A 24,536-nucleotide genomic window follows, 5' to 3' on the forward strand; every position below is an offset into this window, starting at 1 on the left:
AATTGTTCGTGGTGCACTTCTGAGACATCCTGTATTTATTTACATAAATATATATATATATATGTGTTTCTATGTGTAGGTGAATAAAAAAGTGGACCAACAGATTTCTATAAACATCTTCAAGTAAAAAATATATTTTCTTATATTATCATTAATTAACCATAAAAATGTACATATGCATTATCCTTGAGAGCATTATTAGTTACAGTATGTGTGTGTGTGTTGTGTGTGTATATATATATATATATATATATATATACATACAATTTATATTTGTGTATACATAAGTGAATATATATATTTCTAATTGTTTGTATATTTTAAATCGATATACAATATTATTTTTTTGTTTATTTTTTTTTTTATCTTTTTCTTGTTTTTTTTTAATTATTATTATTATAATAATTATTATTATTATTCTTACTAACTGTATATAAATTACAAAGTAGTTGAAAAGAAGAAAAGGGATAATGCTATTATAGAAAAAGTTAAAGTTATTTTCATAATACGCAATTAAAAGATTCAAATGAAGAATTATATTTTGGTTCTTATTCTCATCCATCTTAATCATTGAAATATATATTTTTTTTTTCTGTTTTCTTTTTTCTTTTTTTGTTTTTTTCTTCCCCCTCTTACACGTACATTCATCATGTAAATGAAAATTATACACAATTGTCTTATTTTTATTTGACATTATTAATTACATAAAAAAGTATTGCCTGAAATGTAAAGAAAAAAATAATTTTATACATTTTATAATTTATAATAATTTATATATAATAATTTATATAATAAGATATAATAATTTATATATATATATACATATTATCTAATATATATTATAATAATATTTAATATAATATATAATTATAATTATATATTATAATATATAATATATAATTATAATATAATATAATTATAATTATAATATATATATATATATTAATAATATTAATATTTTATATATATTTATATTTATATATTATATATTTATATTTATTTATATATATGTAGATTGTTTGACAATCAAAATCATTTTATATATATATTTATATATATATATAAAAGAATATATTATTTTAAAATAAATATTTATCAAATTATTATGAGAAAAGAAGTTTAATAATACATACATATTATCGGTGGTACGAACAACAGCTTCTAAAGGATCCCTTTCAGAATTACCATCAGCTGTTGTTGTAACTGTATATTCCAAAGTTTGTCCTCCAGCATGTGGTAATATACTTTCAGGATTATCATCTGGTGGAACAATTTCTACAACTCTGGTAGTACCTTCTACCTCACGTTTTAAATCTCTCATAAAATCTTGTATACTTTTAGCTTGAGCACCTTTATCATCATCCTCTTCAATATTTTTCCCCGTTATTATTCTATTTAAAGGTCTGTCAGATCTTCCTCGAGAATGTGTATTCAAATGTCTATTCATATCACTTCGTACTCTGAATGGTTTTCCACAAATTGTACATGGATGTGGTTTCTCACCGGTGTGTATACGACGATGATTTTGTAAGTAACTACTTGCTCTAAATGTTTTATTACAATATTCACAACAATAATTCTTTTCACCTGTATGAATGCGTCTGTGAACTATTAAAGAATACTTCCTTGCAAAATCTTTACCGCAATATTCACATTGAAATTGTTTTTGTTCCGAATGAATACTTGTCGAATGATATTTAAGATCACCCCATTGTCTAAAATGACGACCACATATTTCACATTTATATGGTTTATCACCACTATGAAGACGCTTATGTACCTATAAGATTAATTATTACATTAATATAATTAATTATTATTAATAGTAGTACCAGTAATGAATTAAGCAGCTATATAAGACCCCAAGGTTTTACAATTTCTTTTCATATTAGAGTTTAAGGAAAATTACGTTATTATTTTCTAACTTTAGTTTGAGGACTTCGAAACATCAATTGGGGCATCCGCTTAACTTGATACACCACTGTAGTAATAATGATATCATTTATTAACCCTTTCAATGACAATAATTATTCATCACTTAATATTTCATCTTTTATCTGCTTTACAATCAAATTCATATTCCATATTATACAGTAGAATCTTATTTGTGATTCAAGTATCCATAATGTGAACAACATAACTGTATTGAAAGGATTATTGTATTATAATATTTATTATTTTGATTTACCTTTAATGCACTAGCTGCAAAGAAACTTTTTCCACAAACTTCACATTGATGTGGTCTTTCACCACTGTGCGATCTCATATGATAAACAAGACTATTCTTATGATGAAATGATCTATCGCATTGAGTACATGTCAATTCGTCACCTAAAATTAATTAATTAAATTACGAATTAATTTGTATCTATTTAAAAAGATATTCTATTTGTTCTAATACTTATGAATTATTTTCTTTTTATACACATACTTGATTTTCGTGCTTTCATAGTTTTCTTTTTCTTTGCCGTCTGTTGGATATTATTAGTCTTTTCTTTTTCAGGTAAATTTTGTTCTGTAGTCGTAGATGTTCTTGCATGGTCCCTCTGTACATGATCAGTTACATCAGTAATAGCCCATAACATAGCTTCATTGTTTGTATTTGATAAAGGTGATTCCGTTTCATCATTAATGTGGGCTGCAGTTTCTTCAACTAATATACAAATAATGAAAATACATTTTCATAAATGAATGAAAAGTATATATTATTTAAAAGTTAAATGATTATACTTACCAACACCTCTTATTCCTTCCATAATATCTTCTGGTTCGCTAAATTCTTCTATCACAGTATTTTCTAGGCCTTGTACCGTTTCCGGTACCGATATTGTGATACTAGTATTTGTCGCTTGAGCTATTCTAGTCTCTTGTTTAACTGGTTCATAATGTACCTAAACAAAATAATTCATGAATTAATTAAAATAGGACAAATGTGTTGAAAAAAAAAACATAAAAATTAAATAATTCACCTTTAAATGTTCAAAAAATTTTAATTGGCTATTATATCTAGAGCCACACAATTCGCATTCAAATACGTGTACTTGCATTTCATTTCTTTGTTCATTTATAGAATCTTGATTAATTTTACCGACATCTTTTTTAGTTGCATTCTTTTTACTCTGTTGTTTTAATTTACGTGGAATTCGTTTTTTATGCGGTAAAGAACGTTTAGGTCCAGGAGTCAATGTTGTATCTTCACTACTTTCAGCAGATACATTAACATCGTATTCACTTTTGACATTAATAAATTCCTGTTTAATGCTGTGTCCCATTCTCTTAAACGATTGCAAAGTTGGATAGATAGTAGTTGAATTTGGTTCGGGTACGGTTTGTATGGAATAACCATTGACTGATCCTAATGTTTCTAAATGTGAAACGTCTGGCAGTGCTGAATCTTCATGTTGCGATTGACCATGAAGTTGTTGATGTTTTTGTTGTTGTTGCAATTGAACGGCGACTAATGCTGCTGCTAATTTTCGATCTTCCTAGTAATATGTAATAAAAAAAAAAAAAAGAAAGAAAAAAAACAAAAACAAGCAAAATATATGTATCAATAAAATTATACATTTATATACATATATATGTATAAATTACATACAGAAAAATATTATATATATATATGTTAATTACTTCTGTTAATTCGGGTAACAAATCAGCTTCGTAATATTGCGTTGCAGCACCATAATCAGTCCCATTGATCATATCAACTACCATCCGATCAGAAATTAAATCTCCATTTAATGTTATCAGAGGTACACCTTTGCTCATTGATTCTCCATCCGCTCTTTGTATGGTGATGTACTGATCACCTTCCATACCTTCTAATAATACAGCTTGTGCTTCTTCCGTTGTTACCTCCATAGTTATATATATATATTTATTATATAATATGTATGTAAGTGTGTCTATTATTTGAAAAAATATTTTTCAAAATTTATTGTTGATTCATCTGTGTGAGGCAAATATTTGTACCTGGTAATAATAAAATTATTATTATTATTAGTAGTAGTAGTAGTAGTAGTATAATTATATATATTTTTAATGAAAATAATTTCTTTCTAATTAACATTATATATTATTTAAATTAGATATGTAATTTATATACTATTAAATAATACAAAAAAATATTACTGTACCTACAATAGGTTATTGATGTTATGTTGATATTGAGGAAAAAAAGTGATATGGTCTTTTTTTTTTTAATTTAATTTACAATTGTAATTATTTGTACCATTGTGTAAAATAATAATATTAAATTAAAGTTAATTAATTTTGTATTATTAAAATGACCATTTTATTGTTCAAATTTGTTTAAATTTGTTCTTTTAAAAAATATGAAAATTTTAACATAAAGTTAATGTAATATTGTCAAATTGAAAGTAAATGAAGATTTAAATTACGCGCCTTTATAAACTGAGAAATGACAGTGAAACCAAGGTCACTGCACTCAATGAATACACGAAAATACTCAATAATTGATTCACTAATAACAGTAATAAATTTGCCTTCCTTCATCTTTCATTATTCACCTTCTATAGTCCAAAGTTATGTTCTGCCCGTTTTCTTTACTATTTGGTTAACATAAATAAATCAAAATATTGAAACACTGTAGAACAAAATGTGACAACAGTGCTTGGCTCTTGACGCCATTAGAACGGATGTAAGACTTTCACGCCACCTGTCTGATAACTATTAATACACGTTCTTAATGAATATAACAATTATCATTTTTTATCCTTTCTCATGTTATTTACTATCATTTTAAACATGCGCATTCCTTCCAAAAGAAAATAAACATTCATCAAAATATTCATTCGCATTAAAATTTGTTACGGAAATTAACCAACAAAATTCATTTATATACAACTAATTTGTATAAACAATTTAAAAACAATGAATTTATTATAATACAAAGTTCACTATTAGAATAATAAAAAAAGTATTCATTGTAACATCGAAACTCGTTTTGATTAGACGATTATACCGGTACTCGTAAAATGAACCAATAGAAAGTTACTATAAGAAAAAAATATTTGATATATTGAAATGATATAAATACAATTTATATATAACTATAACAATTAATATATAAATGTATAATTATAATATATATTAATAAAATTATTAAACAAATTGCATAATATAATGCTTATAGAAATATCAACCAATGAAATTAATCTTAAGAAAATGAAGTAACCAATGAGCTTTTGACAGGTTAGTAGTATAAGCAAATGAAAACAAAGAAAGAACGCGGTTGGTCTATTCCGTTTATAGTTAATATACTCTTTGATGGTTGCAGTAAAACAAAAGTACTAACGTATAGATAATCATATAATTGTATTGTTTATGATAAAAAACAGCGAGCCAACGTAGCGCCGCGATAGCTCGTAGGAACTCCGTGCCAAGCAATGGAGGCTCGTTTTCAATAAAGAATTCCCTTGATTGTACGAAATGTGTTTTTGAGTGTGTGAAAAGTGTAGTTTTCGTGTGATAGTGAGACTTCCTCAGTTATTAACGCCACTGCACACGCTGCCGTAGGTGAGTTTCATTTAAATAATTATCGAAATTTATATATGGTATGTATCGTGTTAAATATATCGAACAAATTTGCTTCTACGCATTCTTGTGATCATCATTTCGTGTCGCGTACTACGTATTTCAAATATAAATATAACCGATATATATATATATATATATATATAAGTACGTAAGTGCATATACTTTTTATATATATGGATGGATGCATATATATGTATATATATATATAGATATATAATTTATGTATTTATATATGAGTATATACATATGTGTGCATGATGTGTATATGTATAAGAGTATGTAAGCGCGAATAGGATTCGTATGGCGTTGAAATAGAAAACGTAGGACCCAGTAACTTACGTAAGATGTTTTTAAAATTGTAAACTCTTTACTATACGTTTGATTTCTAATACAATGACGAGTTACTCCCATATTGATATGTGAACGTTTGACCTTAAAGGGAAATATCTATCATATGTAACTATAATATATTATAGAATATTGAAGTATATACATATACATATACATATACATATACATATATATATATTTATTTTCTTATTTTATATTATATTTATTTTATATTATTCATAAATAATATTGAATATTAGAAATATTTGAACGGGGAAGAAAAAAGAAACAAAAGGAAAAACATAAATAATTGGAACCTTTCTAAGAGTATACTATATTGGTACAAGAATACAATTTAGGTGTGTATGCGTGTGTATATGTGTTGGAGCGAAAGTGACAGGCAACGCTACCATAATTTTTATGTGAACACTATAAAAGAAAGAGAGAGAGAGAGAGAGAGATAAAAGAATAATGCAAATACAATTTTATTATGAACATTTTTTATGTTTATTAACAATGTTGATATCAAAATATTTCATTGGAATAATATTTTAATTAGTTTCATTATTATTTTCAATTAATACAAATATTTTAGGTTATACATATATTACATTGTACATATATATACATTAGGTTATATATATATATATATATATAATATAATGTAATATTTTTAATTTATGTGTATGTAATAAGAGAAGTAATTAAAGTGATAACAAATGAAATCAGTAATTATATATGAAACCAATATTGTGTGTTTCTTATCTTAAAATATGTCACTTCCAGGAAGAGTTAAGATTTGAGTGATAATATGTTGTAATAAGGGATCTTGATGTAAACGTTAAGAGATAAATAAATAGATAGATAATAGGTAGATAGATAAATTAATAGATAAATGTAACTTTATATTAAATTGATAATTATTAATCTCGAGTAATAATATGACTCGAGTAGTAATAATTGTTACAAATGATAACCAAATCTACTTAACAGTTAACTAAAAAGCTAGTATTCTAATTAATATCATTATTTTATATAATAAATGTAATTTCATTTGTTCATTTATAAACAATACTATTAATTAATTATTGTTATATATATTTTTATGGGTTTTTCTTTTTTTTTATAGATATAAATCATAAAATAATTACGTACGTAACGTAAGAATTTAATTCTATTGATTTATTATCTCATACCATTTATTATATTTATATATATATATATATATATATATATATAAATTTGTAAAAAAAAATTTTAATCTAATCTTTTTTTTCTTTCTTTCACTTTTATGTTTCTTTTTTTTCTTTCTAAACAGAGATCGTTATCTTTAATCAATCAATAATAGCGATAATAAAATAGTATTAGTTAAAATAACGATATGTACTTCCCCCCTTGTTAAGATGGCGGGAAAATTTAAAAAGAAAATAATCAATTTGAAATTTCTATTATTACATATTACGTAAATGATTCTGTGCGTATATACGTTTGTACATAATATTGTAGTATATATATATACATTGTAATATACGATTCAAAGTGTATGCTTTTGAAATGAGCTATTTACAAATTTATCGTGGTTTCCGGCATACCGATAAATAGGGGTCAAACGTCAATGCCCGTCGTTTATTTTTTTCTTTTTAGTAAAAGTAGCAACCTTCTTTTTTATTCTATACAATTTTATTTAGTAATACATTTTGACCATTAATATCTATTCCTTTCTTTTTTTAACTGTATAATAATATATATATATATATAACGTTTTATCTGTATTATATATATATACACTAGTTGATTGTAACAGTTGATTCAAATGTATATTTAAATCATATATATATATATATATAATGTGTAAAGATATATATACAGTATATATACAAATATATATATATACAGTAGAATCTTGATTAACCAATATGATCAAGGGGTCAAACTAAACGGATAAATGAAAGTTCAATGGATAATCGAGTATAGGATTAAATTATTTCAAATATGTTTATTAATATACTTGTGTGTATACATTCTATCAAATATATATATATATATATATATATATATATATATATATATATATATATATATATATATATATATATTTACTTAATATACATTTAATTCGTGTTATTTTCATTCTGTAAATTTTTCATTCTTTATTAAATCTTCTTTGAAAGTAAAGTAATATTAAAAACAAAATTGAATAAAGAACAAAATGTGAATAACGTAATTATTATATTGAATAAAAATATGATTATTATTATTATTATTATATATATATATTATATATTATATATTATATATTAATTAAAATTTTAATATGCAAAATTTATTAACACTAGATATACCACCATTTTCAGTATACCTATTTCTACCACACTAGTCAAAATGATTGATGTGATATATCTAGTGTTAAAATAATAAAATAAAATTGTAACTAAAGTTAGATCTCTATACACATTATTAATATATATATATATATATATATATATATATATATATATATATATATATATATATATTTATGTATATGTGTATGTATTAAAATATAGGAAACAATAAACTCAACTCTCTCTTTCTTTTTCCTTTTATTTCTGCAACACCGCAGGTTTAAAAACAAAACAAAAAAAGAAAGAAGTTAATATATACCAACTTAATTTATTACCGGCTGGAAAAAAACCACGAAGCATTGATTTCTACTTAACAAAAAAAAAAAAAGTAATATACAGTATTGGTCGTTGTGGTATGCAACATAAAATGTAAATGCATGCATGCATGTATGCATACCAACGTCCAACGACCGATACTTATTTAACTTACTTGTGGTGGATTTTATAAATAGCATTATTTTCGACTAAAATGTGTAGCGGTAGTAGCAGAGTATAACAGTAATACAACACCACTAACAGATCAACAGATATATATATATATATATATATGTTGATTATACTTGTATGTGTAGTACCATTTTTATCATGATCATCATAATCATCATAATCATCAGTGATCGCATACGTAAAACGATGATCCAGCGACACAAATACATACTCACAAATAAAGATGAACATGTTTCAGTGTTAATGTGTATAAACATATTACGTATATATGGACGTGTGTGTGGATGTCTATGGATGTAGATGTAATGAGAAGGCGTTCGAGAACGACCGCTAGAAATAAGATTAAAATCGATCAAATCCTTCCGTAATACGCTAAGTATTACAGCATCAACTCGATAGGAGGTAGGATTTCTAATAAAAACAACTAACAGTATTCTCAAATAAATTATATGTTAATTAATGTAATCTTGATTCTGGTTTTTTTTTTTTTTTTGTAATCATCGATTAGTTATGACTAATATGTAAAATATTAGATCTATTGGACGCGTTAAATACAATTTCTTATTTTTTTTTTTGTTACGCATAAATAAACATAAATATGTTTGTTGACGATGACAATGTTGTGCGTGGTCATATAATCGAGATTAGAGATGTTTGCATAAATGAAGTTTCTAATTAACAATAACGTTTAATACAGTAAAACAAGGAAGATAAGTCATGCCAATTTATAAACAATTAGGGGATTCGATGAAAATGTGATTTGTTATATTGAATACTTTTGTTGATATTTATTTTTCCTTGTTTTTCATCATCATCGTTGCAATATCTTGCGTTACATTCATTTTTCCTATTTATTTGTTTTTTATTCTTTGGATAAGGAAATTGATCAATAATTGAATTGATAATTGACCAATCATTACACGAAACATTTATTTTGTACAAATTTAAAAAAAAATTGTTGAACGATATCTTATTTTTATTACTTTTCATTTAATTCTATTTTTCAAGATGGCGAACTACTGTAGTTACGCATCACACATTTATTATTATTACAATATACATTAAACATAAGATTAATTATTTTGTGTAAAATAATTAAATAATATCGCAAGTTAGATATCAAACATTAATTGACTACTTAAGTTATTTCTCAGTTTCAAGATGGCGAACTACTTTAGTCACATCCCTTACTTCTATTAAGATATACATTAAACATAACATTAATTATTTTGCATCAATTAATTAATAAATAAATAAATAAAGAGATACTTATTACTTTTTATGCAAAATAATTAAACAATATCGCAAGTTAGATATCAAACATTAATTGACTACTTAAATTATCTCTCAGTTTCAAGATGGCGAAGTACTTTAGTCACATCCCTTACTTTTATTAAGATATACACTAAACATAACATTAATTATTTTGCACCAATTAATAAATAAATAAAGAGATACTTATTACTTTTTATGCAAAATAATTAAACAATATCGCAAATTGGATATTAAAAATTAATTAAATTATCTGTCAATTTCAAGATGGCGGACCATGCCAATTACTTCATCCCCACTATAAAAAAATAAGTTTTCACTTGGAAGGAATCCAATGTGTCTCCTTAAAAGAAGAAAATTGAAAAGAAAATATCTATTTTTGAATGAAAATAATAATTAGAAATATAGTAATTTGCCATATTGTCGTACGTAGTAAGTTTGTGAGTTAGCTAGCTAGCTAGCGAGCGATTAGTTCGAATAAACGCGGTTAAGCTGTGTGTTGCGCGGCTGTCGCAGTAGTTATATACAAGAGTTTCGTAACAAATATATGTCTGGGATAAAATAGTTAGGGGAGAGAGGGTCGACCTTGCCCCGCAACTCGCTGACTGCTTGTTGCCAAGCTACACCGTATATATAGACCACTATACTATACTCCGCGTACACACACGTCAAATCTTTACGCGCACGCGACACTCGTATTTACTACTACTACTACTACTACTATACATATACACCACTTTATACCATTATATATTTATACAAACACACACACACACACATACATCGATTGAGAGAGGGAGGTGTACTCTCATATAAAAACGAGTACACTATTCAAAGCTTACTTTGTATGCATCCTACACGCTTGTTTTTATGCTTTCATATGTATGTATGTGTGTGTGGGTGTAGGTGTGCACGTATAAATCTCTTGTACCATTTAACCACTGCGTTGACGTTACTTATACGTAATATTTACATTTTACGTTCTTAGATTTAAAATCAATTAATTTGTTTTAATAGTCAAATGTTTATTGTAAAATTTGGGGATATTTTTTGGATGATGGTAGATAGATGGGGTTAGTGTTGTTAGGGATAAAATTCCAATTTCTTTAGAGGGAAATCTTTGAAAGATTGATAGCATGTGTATTATACTTTATACTCGTCTATTTTACTTGAAAATGAACGTTTAAAGTGAACACTTAAGCGTGTTACTCTAGGAACCAAGCGAAGTGGGTAATGATATTATTTCCCTTCAAAAAGGTTATAATGGGGCCGAAGTAATCGACCTTTCCAACACTGCCATGAGAGAGAAAGAGAATCAACAACAACGTGTTGGGGAATGCTTAAAAACTATAATATCCATAACAGTTAGATCAAAAATATGATCGTGATTAGAAGAAATAATTGATAAGTTTTGTTATTTTTGTTTTCTTACGAATTTTATCATCGCGATGGCAAAGATATTAATAAATAAACACGAAGGATTTATTAATGAGAAATTGTAGGATTATTCGATAATATAGGAAGTGGGAAAAGTTTTTTCTTTTCTTTTCTGTTTTTTTTCTTCTTCTTTTTCTTTTTAGATGGATCCAAAGTAACTATGTTTTTAAATCCAATTTTGTCATTTAAAATTAACTTGAAGAAGTTTTTGAGAAATTGAATAATTGATTTTTCTTTTTTTTCTTCAATTATTTAGAAATTTTTCGAATAATCATCATCGTGTGTATAAAACAGAGGGGGGGAGATTGATTTTAAAAATAAACTACGCAAATCAAAAGTTGTCTAAGCTTGTCTCTGTGTCATTTGGTTTAAAAATCCTAACCAACAAATTTGTAATAGATAACCTTTTTTTTTAATCTTATTGTAAATGAAATAAAGCATATTATTAAAAAGAAAAAAAAGTACAAAATTTAATCTAAAAAAAAAAATCTCGAAACACGATACTAATGAATTTTTGGGGGGGGGGGAAATGAACCTATCTGGTAACTTTTGATTCGCGTAGTTATTACCTCAGTAACATATTTTAATTTGTAATCAGATATTGCATATAATTTGTTTTTATTATTATTATTATTAATATCATCATTGTAGTATATTAATATTGATATCTAGTTATGATTTCGAGGATGGTAATATAATTTACAACGACTGAAAATGGCTCCTCTCAAATGTAAGACGGTAGTTAGGAAAACGAGGTCACCGGGTCTTGAAATGCTTCCGTGTGTACTCTAACCAACTAACAAGAGAGTACACACGTTGGGAACGACATTAAACGTTATATCCGGATAGACTGATATCAAACAATGAAATTATTAAATATGATAATAATTTCATGATTGTTTTTATTTGTTTGTATGATGATTAATATGTTTAACAGCAAGCAGATATTATTTTTCAGTTATTTAATTTTTTATCGTTGGTTGTTGTTTGTTATTGTTGCAACAATTTGCAATTATAGTTATTAATATATCCCTAGGTCATGTTATCAGTTTAGAATTATGCTTGTAGAGTTTTCCGTTGAGAGAGAGTAAGTGCGAGAGAGAAAGAGAGAGAGAGAGAGAGAAGTTGTCTTATTGATCGTCGACGAGAGAGAGAGAGAGAGAGAGAGAGAGAGAGAGAGTTCGGTGTAAGTTAGCTAAGAAACTTATGTGTTACAAATGAAATCCCCTCTCTCTTTCTCTCTCTCACTAACTATAAATCACCAATCATCGACAATAATTCATTACTGTTCTTATACAGAATTCTATCAAAATGGCGACGGAAATATTAACGGTTTTGTCATACATATAGACAAAAATGTTAGGTTAACCGATAATACGACTATATTCAATTTTTTATGTTTATTTATTTATTATTTCAACATAATCACGTGATAATACGTAATATAATTTATAGTTACTTTTAGTAACGTGAATTTAATTTAAAATGTTTAACTTCTATAGGGGTTTTTTTTTAGTTAATTAAAATAGAAAATAAAATTAACGTTTATAAATTCTTGTCAAATAATAAAATACACTCAAATGTTATGGTAAATAAAATATTATAAAATAAAACGAAAATACGCGTTATAGAAGCCATGAAACAAGGATTTTTGTATTTTTTTCGGGGGGGAGGTTATGTTTGTTTAACTTATCGTAGGTTTATTTTAATTGTGTTTTACAATCGATGATATTTGTTTAATAGCAATCGTTATTTTTATATCACATTTGTAGGACATTTATTTTATTTGATTTGATTTTGTTTTGTTTTCTTGTCTTTTTTTTGTTTTTTTGAGATAAAATTGTTCAACTTTAGATGATACAGCAGTTACATATGTTTCAAATCACGTGATTAATTGTGGTAGGTCAACACAAGAGTTCTAACCTACCCTTTCTACCAACCCCCGTGTATCAGAAACTTCAAATAATTTCGTGATTCATTGTTTCATTTCTCTTTGTGTTTTAATAAAGAGTTTGAGGATAAAAAAAAGGGAGGGGGGAAAAATGAAAAGAACACAAAAATAACGTTTACATCATCATTTTCAAACAAACTTTTCATATTAATTATTTTCAGAATTTAAATGAGCATAATTTACTATTGCACATTGTTATGCAATTAACGATTATTTAATAGCTCGTAATTATTGATAAATAGATAATAAATAAATAAATAATTATTATTATTCAATAATAATATTTGTTAAATGGTACAACAAAATTTATGATTAACATTGTCATTAAATATTTAAATGGCCGATTATAAAATCGAATCGTTTCATGTTTGATAATTTATTAATAATATTATAATTTATGTTATCTTTTTTTTAAAGTAAATATTTAAAAAAAAAGAGAGTGAGAGAGAGAAAAATTAACATAAAAAAAAGAAATGTATTTAAATATCTTTTAAAATATTCTTATTACGTAAATACTTTTGTGCGAGATAATAGATATTTACCGTTTAAAAAAAAAAAAAAAAAGGTTTGGAAAAAAAGAAACTCATTCATAATACATGCAAATAAAATAGTAACAAATGTAACATAAATAAATAATAAATAAAAAAAAGATTATCTATTTTTGTTGTTGTTGTGAGATAATCAATGACGCAAGTAGTAAAAATGTATACACGGTGTTGTTAAAAAATAATCAAACATTTGAGTAACCACCAAATTGTTGCATATTGGAAATTCAATGATAGATTAATTTTAATATCAGAACAACAGCTTTTCCCAGACTTTTCCGAGCTTTTCCTTTATGCCAATTTCATTAATAATAATTAATAATAATTAGAAAATATTAATAACAATAATAACTGAATATCACTGGTATATTACTACTATTCTTGTTAATCAAATGATTTCTATTTACTAATCGTTCTCTTATTATTAGAAGTATCATTAGTTGTTAGATTATAATAGCATTTGTTCAACGTCATTGCACCTTCTTATCGACAATGCCAATAATACTAATACAAACATAATACTGAAAACATTAACAAGTTTGTGTAGATTAATCTTAACAGTCGTTATACACTTGTATGCATATATATATATATATATATATATATATATACATGCACACACAAAATTATATCCATAAAGATAGAAAAAAGTATGTTGACGTGTAAATTTTAACTATACAAATAACAATGAATCAAATTAATTCATTTTGATATCATAAAATATATATATATATATATACCAACATTATATATTGATAACAAATAATCAGAAAATATTGAATAACAATAATTTCAAATCTAATCTTATACTTTATTACCCCATTATATTACTGTTATATAATTAAATGTTTCTTTTTGTTTTTTTTTATTATTATTTCATTTTCTTTTATATTTATTGTAAGTATCATATTATTAGTTACACTTTAATAGCATTTGTTCAACTTCATTGTACTTTCTTATTGACCATGCCAACTTACACTTATACATAACTAGTGTGTATACTTTTTTAATTACACACATTATCCACATACATGTGTAAATGTTAAGAGAGAGAGAGAGATAGAAGATTTGACGTTATTCGTCGTTATTTGGTCCTTCTGTTCCTCGAGTGACATGCTGACGTTCTACTCATCTACACAAGTACTATCTCCTTGTATGCGTTAACATGTCAAGAATACGAGAATAGACTAGAATATATCACGTACGCTTTAAATTATCCTATATTCTACTCCCCCCACCCCTCTGCCCCTCTGATCCCTACCCCTCTCTTTTACTTTGCCAACATGTATAGATTCTTCTAAACTACTGCCAAATATTCTCATTTGCATCGTTCATTTGCATCAAGGATTATCTTAAATCCATTGTCAAGGTGTTTACTTTATTATTACATTATTTATACATTTTATTTAACTTTATTCTCATAAATTTATACACGTATTATATTTACACATTATATTTCACTATATTCTATATTATCTTCTTAACATTATTCATACATGTATATATCATATATTCATGTATACATGATTTAAATAAGTTCATACAAACATAACCTAAAATACTTATTATATATCTAACATGTAACACACTCATAATACACTTCACATTTTATGTATATATATATATATATCATGTATTCATTTCAACATGTATTTAAATAAGTTCATACAAACATAACCATAAATAGTCCTCATTATATATACATCTAACATGTAACACATTCATATATGAGATATGTATATACACATTCATATTGTATGTATATATATACATATATATCATGTATTCATTTAAACATGTATTTAAATAAGTTCATACAAACATAACCATAAATACTCTTTATTATATATATAACATGTGATATACTCATATGTGGATATATATACACATTCATATTCTTTATGTTGCATATCTATACACACATGCATATGCATATTCGTATACATAAATTACATGCTTGCATATACAAAGATTATTTACATACACATACATTCACATATGTTTACACTGTCAGATTAGAAAAACGTGTTGTGTACACGCCGCATAAGTGCATACAAATATATAAACATGTTTGTAGTGAAGATAGAAACAAGTCGCGTTTGAGGAGACTGTTATTCATTCAAGCATCTTGACCTAAGTCAAAAGAAGTATTCGATTATGGAAGTAACTTCTCTTTATTCGAACCTTTTTATATTGTTTTACAAGTTTATTATGTGTGCGTAGGTGTATGTGTGTGTTGTATATAGATCGTTACTTTTTTTTTTTTTTGATAGGATAGATAAATCTAATATGAAATAATTTAATATAAGTTGACTTGAACTGATCGATCGTTAAAATAAAATTGAAATTCAGTTGAACAAGTTTGACCTTGAAAATACCTGATACTTATATCGTTTTATATATCTATGTGTGTGTATATATATATGTATGTATAATATAACGATAAATGTGTAATGTTTTCTGATGGTATATATATATGTTATAATAGAATGCTGTTTTCATGTATATATGTATATATTTCTGATTACGTAGTTATTATTGTTTTTTTTTTTGCCTTTTTTTTTTATACGACGATCAAGAATTTGCATAGTTGAGAGAATTTATATCGAAAGGAAAATTTTTGTATAAATCTTCTTCCATTTTGTCTTTTTATTTCTTGCAAAATTTGGTTGTTTATTTGATTAGGTTTTTTTTTCTTCTTCTCCTTTTTTTCTTTAACATTTTAACGTACCGTTTTAATGGAGGAAGTATTTTATGTGCTCTGTTACATTTATATATATTTTTTTGTCTTTTTGTTTATTTTGTTGTATGTGTTATATATTCTTCATTAATTTTAAATAATACATTTTTCATTTCATTTCATTCAATTTTTATTCTTCTTATAAATATTTGTTATCACCATTTATTTTCGTTATTTCTTTCTTTGTGATTGTTTTTACGAATATAAAATTTCGACTCGTATTGGTTTTGTGCTATTTTAATATTTATTATTGATTTATTATTTTCTTTTTTGTAATTTGTTATTCTTGAATTGTATCGTTGAATATAAAAATTGGTGCTGTATTTTTGTAGAGTTTCTGATTGGCCAATCTTAAACTTTGTTATATGGGAACATAAATAACTTCACGTTGGTTATATTTTTCTTATTATTTGAATTTTTAACTGTAACGTTCTTTTTATTTTTATTTTCTAGGTTATACGTATTATTTAATTTGTTAGTTCTCTCTCTTATTATACTTTTAATTTAATATTGTTCTTTTTTTTTTTAAAGTATAACATTTATTATACTTTTCTCACGTATCGTTATTTAGTTTATTCTTTTTCATATTGAAAAGAATTTTCAAACCAAAATTCTGTTTTTCAATAACCAATCAATCACAATCATTCATTACCTTACAACAACATGGCGACATTCGATTCCATTATTTAATATTTTTATCAATGAGAGTGAAAACAAAACAACACAACACAACACCGCACTTTAATGAAAAATTCACGTTTAGAAAAAACCAACCAATCAACGATCATAATATTTATTCGAATGAAAAAAAAGAAAAAGAAACCAACACGCTTCTTCAATTCAAAAAACATTCGGTCTTTGCAACGTACGAATTTAAAATGAAGATTTTAAAATTGGCGCTTCACGTTGAAGGAACCTAGGGATCCTGTAGGAGAGATGCGCCATTCATATTCACCTCATGTGCTATTGGCTGAAAATTTTGGGGGACCGCTTGAATTTATAATAATTTTTTCGTGTAACCTATTCTATTTTAATATAAATTTTTAATTATCATTAAATATAGTTCTTTTTTTTCTGTATTTGATGCAATTCATTATTTCTGAATTATTTTAATGTTTGAATCATTCGCGCGCAAAATCGAGTTCCGGTCCCCCAGCAATTTACATGGCGCATCCCTCCTACAGGATCCCTAAAGGAACCAATCAGAGTCTTAGCTTACTCGCGCTAAACTTCACGTGTGGTTTTGTATAAGAGTCCGCTATTTCTTAGTTTTGTGTTGTTCCTCGGGCAACTCCTTTACGGTGAAGAGATAGACCATCTGGTCACGCAGGTTTTCCCGCGTCATAAACGACAGCATCTTGGAGCGTGAACATAGCCCCGTGTTCACCGATACGATAGTATTTACATCTCTCTCTCTCTCTCTCTCTCTTTTTCTTTCTTACTTCGCCACGCTTACCAAGGTAAATACAAAGCAAACTGTAGTCTTTCTTCTTCATCTTCATCTTCATCATTGATGCAACTTAACGTTAAGAATAGTATACGATACGCGCCAAGAAACATCACTCTACGTATTCCTAAGAAACTGATCTTCTTCAAACTTTACGACACCTTAAACAAAAGAATTATCCATAGTTTTTTTGTTTTGTTTTGTTTCAAATGAGAATTCTTCACTTGGAAAGATTTTGCGAATTCCTTTCTGTTTATCTTTCTTTCTTTCTTCTTTATTTTTTCTCTCTCTCTCTCCTTCTCTTTCTTTCATCTGGAAACCGAGAAGAGGTACCGTTGTATCGTCCTTGAAACGAACACACCCGATACATTGCCGGAACGCGCTAAGCTAAGCACAAGAGATGCGCGCAACAGTAACACAACATCGTGTTGCATCTTCTCATTCTTGCATACCTAAACTCTGACGTTTGTTGTCTCTTTATTTAAAACAAATTCAACTCTATATATGTATATATATATAGTATGATATATTATGAATAGGTATATATTTTTTTAATATATCGATGAAAGAACAAAATGAATATAGAAAATAAAATGGCGGAGTAGTAGGGGTAGGAGGAGGAGGAGGAGGGGAAAAAATGAAGAGTTGGGTTTTGGTGGGGGAAGAAACACTTCCGTACGAGATGCTTGCACCGAGTTAGATAATACACCTTCCTGAACTTCCGCTCTCTTCGTAATTGACAGGTTGCGTTCATAATAGATCGCTGCCTTCGCAGATGCATCGATTCACTTCCACCATATATATATATTATAACCTATACACTACCACGTCATATATATTCCGATCATAAAATATGATACGCGTGGCATATTATTTCCGCATGAGTTCAAATCCATATCATTTTTTTTTCCTCTTTTTTTTTTTTGGTGTGAATTAGTTATCAGTAATAATTTAGGAGAAACATTTAAAGTGGATTAATTACTTGGTAATTAATCAAACATATATACACGGAGATATTATTAATTACATCGATGTTGGGTTAGAGAGAAAGAGAAACGAGAGAAAATTATAATGCAAATAAATGAATAATAATAATATCGTATTCCCTATTCCATTAGATTTCTAGAGGATTAATTTGTCAAAGCAGCTAACTGTTCGGAATTTGCAGGAATTATTTTTACAATTCTCTATTATCATCCTATATTATCGGAATACGATTGGAATATGCAACATGATGATGATGATCGTCAAAAAGAAAAATAAAAGATAAATATGTTGTATAAATAGGTATATATGTGTCGCATATTTAGATGATTAATCTATCAAATATGGTGTACTTTATTTAACACTAGATATACCACCATTTTCAGTATATCTATTTCTACCACACTAGTCAAAATGACTAGTCTGATATATCTAATGTTAACTGGGAGAAATAAAAAATGAAAAAAACAAAACAAAACATTAATAATAATAATAATAATAAATAAATAAATTTAAAGGAATCAAATTCGAGTCTCTTCTAAGATATAAGAATTTTTAATTTGAACTAGGAGAAGGGAGAAGAAGACTATCCGCGAAGTTATAAAAGGGCAGACGTGCGCCAGAGGGAACAGCGAGGCACGTTTGCTGCCTCCCAGTTGCTGCCACGTATATAGTGGCGAAGGTTCTCTTTCTCTCTCTCTCTTTCTCACTTTTATGTGTGGTGTGTGTATACGTGTGCGCGCGCACACAGGCGTGCACGTGCACTCACTCATATATTGTAGATACACACTTACGTACTATATATGTATATCTTCTTACTCTTTCTCAGTCTCTCTCTCTCACTTTCGCGTGCGCGCACATACACACACACACATATATATATATACGCACGCGTATCTGGCAGATCAATAATTTCTGATACTCGCAAATGTCGCATTTAAAATACAGGCTTTTACGGCGCACCAACCGTACTACTACTTCATCCTTTTGAAAGCAACGTTTTTCCTAGAGAAGTAGAAAAAAAGATGGGGAGTAATAGGTGGAATTAGATGGGTTGGGGGGGGGGGGTTAAAAGAGTTTGAGATATTTTTTTTTGAACATACGAAAAAGATCGGTTTTCTTTGTCGTCGTTGTGTAATAATAGTAGTAGTAGTATTAATAGTAGTAGTGTAGTAATAGTAGTAGTAGTAGTAGTAGTAGTAGTGTGGTAGTAGTGGTAGTAGTAGTCGTTGTGTCGTCGTAGTTTGCGTAGAATCGAAAGGCGGTATGGCGCAGCGAATCACCGACTGGCTGATTCGCTGATGTCGAGTAAGAGAGAGACAGAGAATCAGTGAGAAAGAAAGAAAGAGAAAGAGAGAGAGTGAGAGAGAAAGAGGAGTCGACCGACACGACGAGTTAGAAGATTGCATGCGTTCGTTCCTTGTCTATAAGACCCTGTTCCATAAGAACGAAGAAACAGCGAAACGAACCGAAAAGAAAAATATAGGAAAAAAGATTTTTTTGTTTATCGCTAAGTATATTTAATGTGAGTTAATTTTTTGTATGAAAAAAAAACAAAACATTTTAATCGAATTTTCATTGATATTTTCTTTTTTTGTTTTTTTGTTTTGAATATGCAAGAAACTACGAGAGTCAGTTTATACGTTGAAAAATATGAACACAGGAATTCTATATTTGTATAAAGGAACGATGGAATATTTTAAATATCGATTTAAAGAATTTCACTTATACAACGATATATGAGATCATATTCTTATTATAAATTATTACGTATTGATGATAATAATAATAATAATAATAATAATAATAATAATAATGCTTAATTCTTGGTATAAATTTGAAAAAAAAAAAAGGAAAACGTTAGCACAAATGATTTAAGATGGTTTCTTACTTTAAAATTGAAAACATTGATCCGCGTAAGTATAAACGCGGGGTTCTCAAAGTAAAGTAAAGTAAATAATATGATTTATTCTATGAGAGTGAAGAATATATATATATATGTAATGTATATACTCTTGTGAAATTCAAAAATGGCCGCTGCGAATATCCAAGAGACGTACAAATAGCCACCTCCCTTCTTCTTCTTCATCTTCATCTACTTCTTCCTCTTATTCTTATTCATTAGATATAACGTAGGTAAGAATTTAATTAGGTATCAAAATCAAAATAATCATCAATAGATTCAATAAAAAAAAAAATAATCTAATTAGAAATAATTATTGTATATTAATCTCTTTCGAGATTAATCAAAAAAAAAAAATATATATATATATATCGTGTTTGCATAAAAGCGATCATTTCCCTTGTCGATCGTACCACCGTTGTTGGTTCGATCTGGCTACCTTCACCTCTCCCCCCACTCCATTTCCATTGCTACCACCTAACCCCCTTCCTTCCTTCTCCTCCTTCTCCTATAAATAGTATCGTTAGATTTTCCCGGTTTTCAATAACCGTCGGCACCACGGGTGACGCCACTGGTGTCTTCCCTGGTGTCGCCACTGGTACTCTGTAGCCCATCACAACCGTTGTATCGTAGTTGTGTGTGGTGGTGCTAGTGTTGCTGCTGCTGCTACTTGATGGTGGTGAGGTGGTGGAGGTGGTAGTGGTGGTGCTGCTTCTGGTGGTACCGTGTTGCAATGCAAAGGATCTTCGGTAGTCTCTGGCGTTTCTACACGAATGTGAACGCAGTTGTTTTACCGCAGATCGCTCCCGTACGCCAGGGGAGGATGGTCGCTCGTAGTAAGAACCACTCTACTAGTGAGCTTTAATACACTCCGGCTTTTCTGTGCGTGTAAAAAACAAAAATAAGCTTCGCGTTGACTGATTTTGTTCTTCGTGGGCTCTCGAAGCTAAGTAAGTCGTTCATATAGTGTCTATTTTTTAGTAATTTATTCTTATTTAAGGTTAATAAATTTTGAGGTATCCATGACGCGTCCGAGTTATGTCCATTTACCATATCCAAGTCTCGTTCTCTCTTTCTTTCTCTCCTTCTAGATGATATTTTATATATACGATATATATATATATATATATATTACTAAAGTATCTATTTTTATTTTTTTTATTCGTTTCGTTTGGATTATGATTATATATTATTACTATTGGTTAAAATTCTAGGGACTACTAGTTTTATTAAAATGTCTGCTGAGTCTAGTACTATTTACTAAGTAATATTTACTACTATAAATAAGTAATATTATTAAATAATTACTAATTATTAAAAAATAAGTAATATTTACTACTACTATTAATACTAATATTCTTGAAAAATCTCTAGGGCTTCTTAGTATTTTTGGAGTCCTAGTAATTTTAGTACTATTACTAACAGTGTTGTTATTTATTACTATTATTAATATTTAAAAATTGATATTTAGTATTATTAATTATTAATAATTAATACTACTACTATCTCTATTATTATTACTACTATATATATATATATATATAAACGCATAATTTGTAGTATCTTCCTGTTCTCACTAAATTTTTGTGCGACGTGTTCATCGAAAGGCGCGCAGTCGTGAGCGAAACCGAAACGAACTCGTCAGATAAATGTCCATTCGCTTTACAATAATGGAGACATTTTAAGTTGTACCATTAGTTGTAACATTTTAGTTCTTATTCAGTAACGGTTCGTGTTTGTGATGTTAATAATATAAACGTGGTTTGTGTAAAGTTCATTTTTAAGCATTTATATTTATATTAATAATATTTGACTTAAAAGTATTATTATTATTTTTTATTTATTTTTTTTAATTTTCTAACCTATTTATTAATAAATTAAGTACTGATTAATTTATATATATATAGGTGAAATAATACTGAATAATAGATTCTACTTGTACACGTGGATTTTATTTTTATACACGGATTAAAGTATGCAAGTGGTGAATTATTATTTCTTAACACTTTACCGACCGACAGTCGATTAATCGACTCTTAGTTCTCTGCGTTTACCGACCGGTAGTCGACTAATCGACTTTTATATTCGACAGAGCTTACCGATAAATATTGTTTGCACTAATATCATTAAAATAAAAGATTTTATTAAATGTGGTTATCTTATAATAATACAAAGCGTACAATTTTACCAGTTCATAAAAAAAGCGCATATATTCAAACGCGACCATGTTACAACAAAGCCGAGCCGGTGTCAGTGATGTGACCGATTGGCCAGTGAGAAGGGCATAGGATTCTCGAATCGCCGGAATTTACCGGCCAGCAAAGTGTTAAGATAAATTATACAATATTCATTTGTAATTTTATTTTTTTGTGTGAATTTATAAAATATATATATGCACGTGTACTATATATATATATACACACATTACACTTGCTTGTGTAAGGTTAGTAAAAAATTAGGTTAGGGGAACATTTGATTGTATTACATTATCATATATAGTACATTTTTAAAAATCTAAACGCGATAACTATGATGATCATTGTTATTATTGAATTTATTGTTAGATTACTTATGTCGGTTAATAATATATCAGTTAGGTTGTATATCAGATCACTTTTATATAGATAATTTTATTACTCATTGCAGATCTCTACTGGCATGGAGCTGGGAGCGCACTGATAGTAATAATTTATGAGGTTAGTACGGATATTATTATTAATTACTAGTTTTCCTTTAACGCGTTCAGTGTTTAAAATAATTTAATTTATCAACGTTGAAAACAAGAGATTAAAATATTAATAATCTGTTTAACGTTACATGCGAAGAAATCATTTTCTTATTCAGATCTTGGTTTTTATGAATTGCCTGCCAAAGAGGAACCCAGCCAGATGTTTCCACATTATTCTAGTTTACATGAGATTTATACAGAAACAAATGCCTTCGTACAAAATTCCATGGTAAATAATTGTATTTATTTCATTGTTTTACAATTTAATATGTTTAACTGTATATACCAAAATCTGTGCTATATTTCATGCTTTGTTTTTTTTCTTACATTGAACCAATAAGATTTTGTCATAAGTTTGATCTTTTATTTCTCAAGTTTCAATTGTAAAACATATTACTAGTTTTATTGATTGTTATAATAGTGCAACGGATTGATTATTTGAATTTTATTGATTAGTTTTATTTATTTGTTTGTTCATATTTTAGGGGGATGAAGTAGTATTAGGGGTAAGGAGTCTGTATTGGGAGGGAGAATGGGAAAGATCAGATTCGATTGATTGCTGGTACTGTGATATCAAATCCATAAACAGCAACAAGATGGCAGTAAGTACTGACCATCCGAAAGCTACCGCCGCCAATGACATATTAACCGTCCTGCCAAGCCAAACCAGTAAGTACCTTTATGTTTTTTATCATATGTGCATACTACATCGCTTTGATTATCATGAAATTGATCTTTAAGTTGAAATCATATAGATATATTATTTATTTTCTTAAAGATTGTATATATAAGCTGAAGAAACTCATGTG

At 27.4% G+C, this 24,536-nt stretch overlaps 2 protein-coding genes across 15 annotated transcripts in view; one reads left to right on the plus strand and one right to left on the minus strand.

Moving 5' to 3' along the window:
- Window positions 1–104: 104 nt before the first annotated feature.
- LOC107066686 (uncharacterized) lies at window positions 105–4,684 on the minus strand. Of its 3 annotated transcripts, none has more exons than XM_015321527.2 (8): window positions 4,530–4,684; window positions 3,631–3,972; window positions 2,970–3,485; window positions 2,735–2,891; window positions 2,432–2,653; window positions 2,189–2,331; window positions 1,134–1,780; window positions 105–719 (listed from the first exon to the last, which is right to left on the minus strand). In XM_015321527.2, the coding sequence occupies exons 2-8, from the start codon at window positions 3,859–3,861 to the stop codon at window positions 701–703; spliced, it is 1,935 nt and encodes a 644-aa protein (XP_015177013.2). In that variant the 5' UTR covers window positions 3,862–3,972; window positions 4,530–4,684; the 3' UTR covers window positions 105–700. The 3 variants fall into 3 exon arrangements, with proteins under 3 accessions (XP_015177013.2, XP_089031292.1, XP_089031294.1); XM_089175166.1 differs by having other exon boundaries at window positions 4,405–4,672; XM_089175168.1 differs by lacking the exon at window positions 4,530–4,684 and adding an exon at window positions 4,137–4,383.
- A 674-nt stretch (window positions 4,685–5,358) lies between these two features.
- The window catches only part of gw (trinucleotide repeat containing adaptor protein gawky), an 81,877-nt gene continuing 62,699 nt past the window's right edge, over window positions 5,359–24,536 (plus strand). For 8 of the 12 annotated variants that reach the window (XR_016177490.1, XM_089175193.1, XM_089175206.1 and 5 more), the window contains exons 1-4: window positions 5,360–5,538; window positions 23,646–23,695; window positions 23,844–23,956; window positions 24,213–24,396. Coding sequence is in view for 11 of the 12 variants with exons in the window: in XM_089175193.1 (XP_089031319.1) it covers window positions 23,888–23,956; window positions 24,213–24,396 (253 nt within the window). In the remaining variant the exon portion in view is untranslated. Of the gene's footprint in view, window positions 5,539–21,700; window positions 21,950–23,645; window positions 23,696–23,843; window positions 23,957–24,212; window positions 24,397–24,536 lie in introns of those variants that run through there. The other 4 variants (XM_089175214.1, XM_089175179.1, XM_089175176.1 and 1 more) reach the window with 4 other exon arrangements.

The sequence above is a fragment of the Polistes dominula genome, unplaced genomic scaffold, assembly GCF_049000335.1.
Source record: "Polistes dominula isolate Pdom_NZ unplaced genomic scaffold, Pdom_raw_medaka contig_32, whole genome shotgun sequence".
Taxonomy (NCBI): domain Eukaryota; kingdom Metazoa; phylum Arthropoda; class Insecta; order Hymenoptera; family Vespidae; genus Polistes; species Polistes dominula.

Coding starts and splice junctions, on each gene's coding strand:
- LOC107066686 (XM_015321527.2), bottom strand. CDS start 3,861: ATGGAGGTAACAACGGAAGAAGCACAAGCTGTATTATTAGAAGGTATG. Junction 2,892..2,969: donor AATTTTTTGAACATTTAAAG/GTGAATTATTTA, acceptor TATTTTGTTTAG/GTACATTATGAACCAGTTAA. Junction 2,654..2,734: donor GGAAGGAATAAGAGGTGTTG/GTAAGTATAATC, acceptor TTTGTATATTAG/TTGAAGAAACTGCAGCCCAC.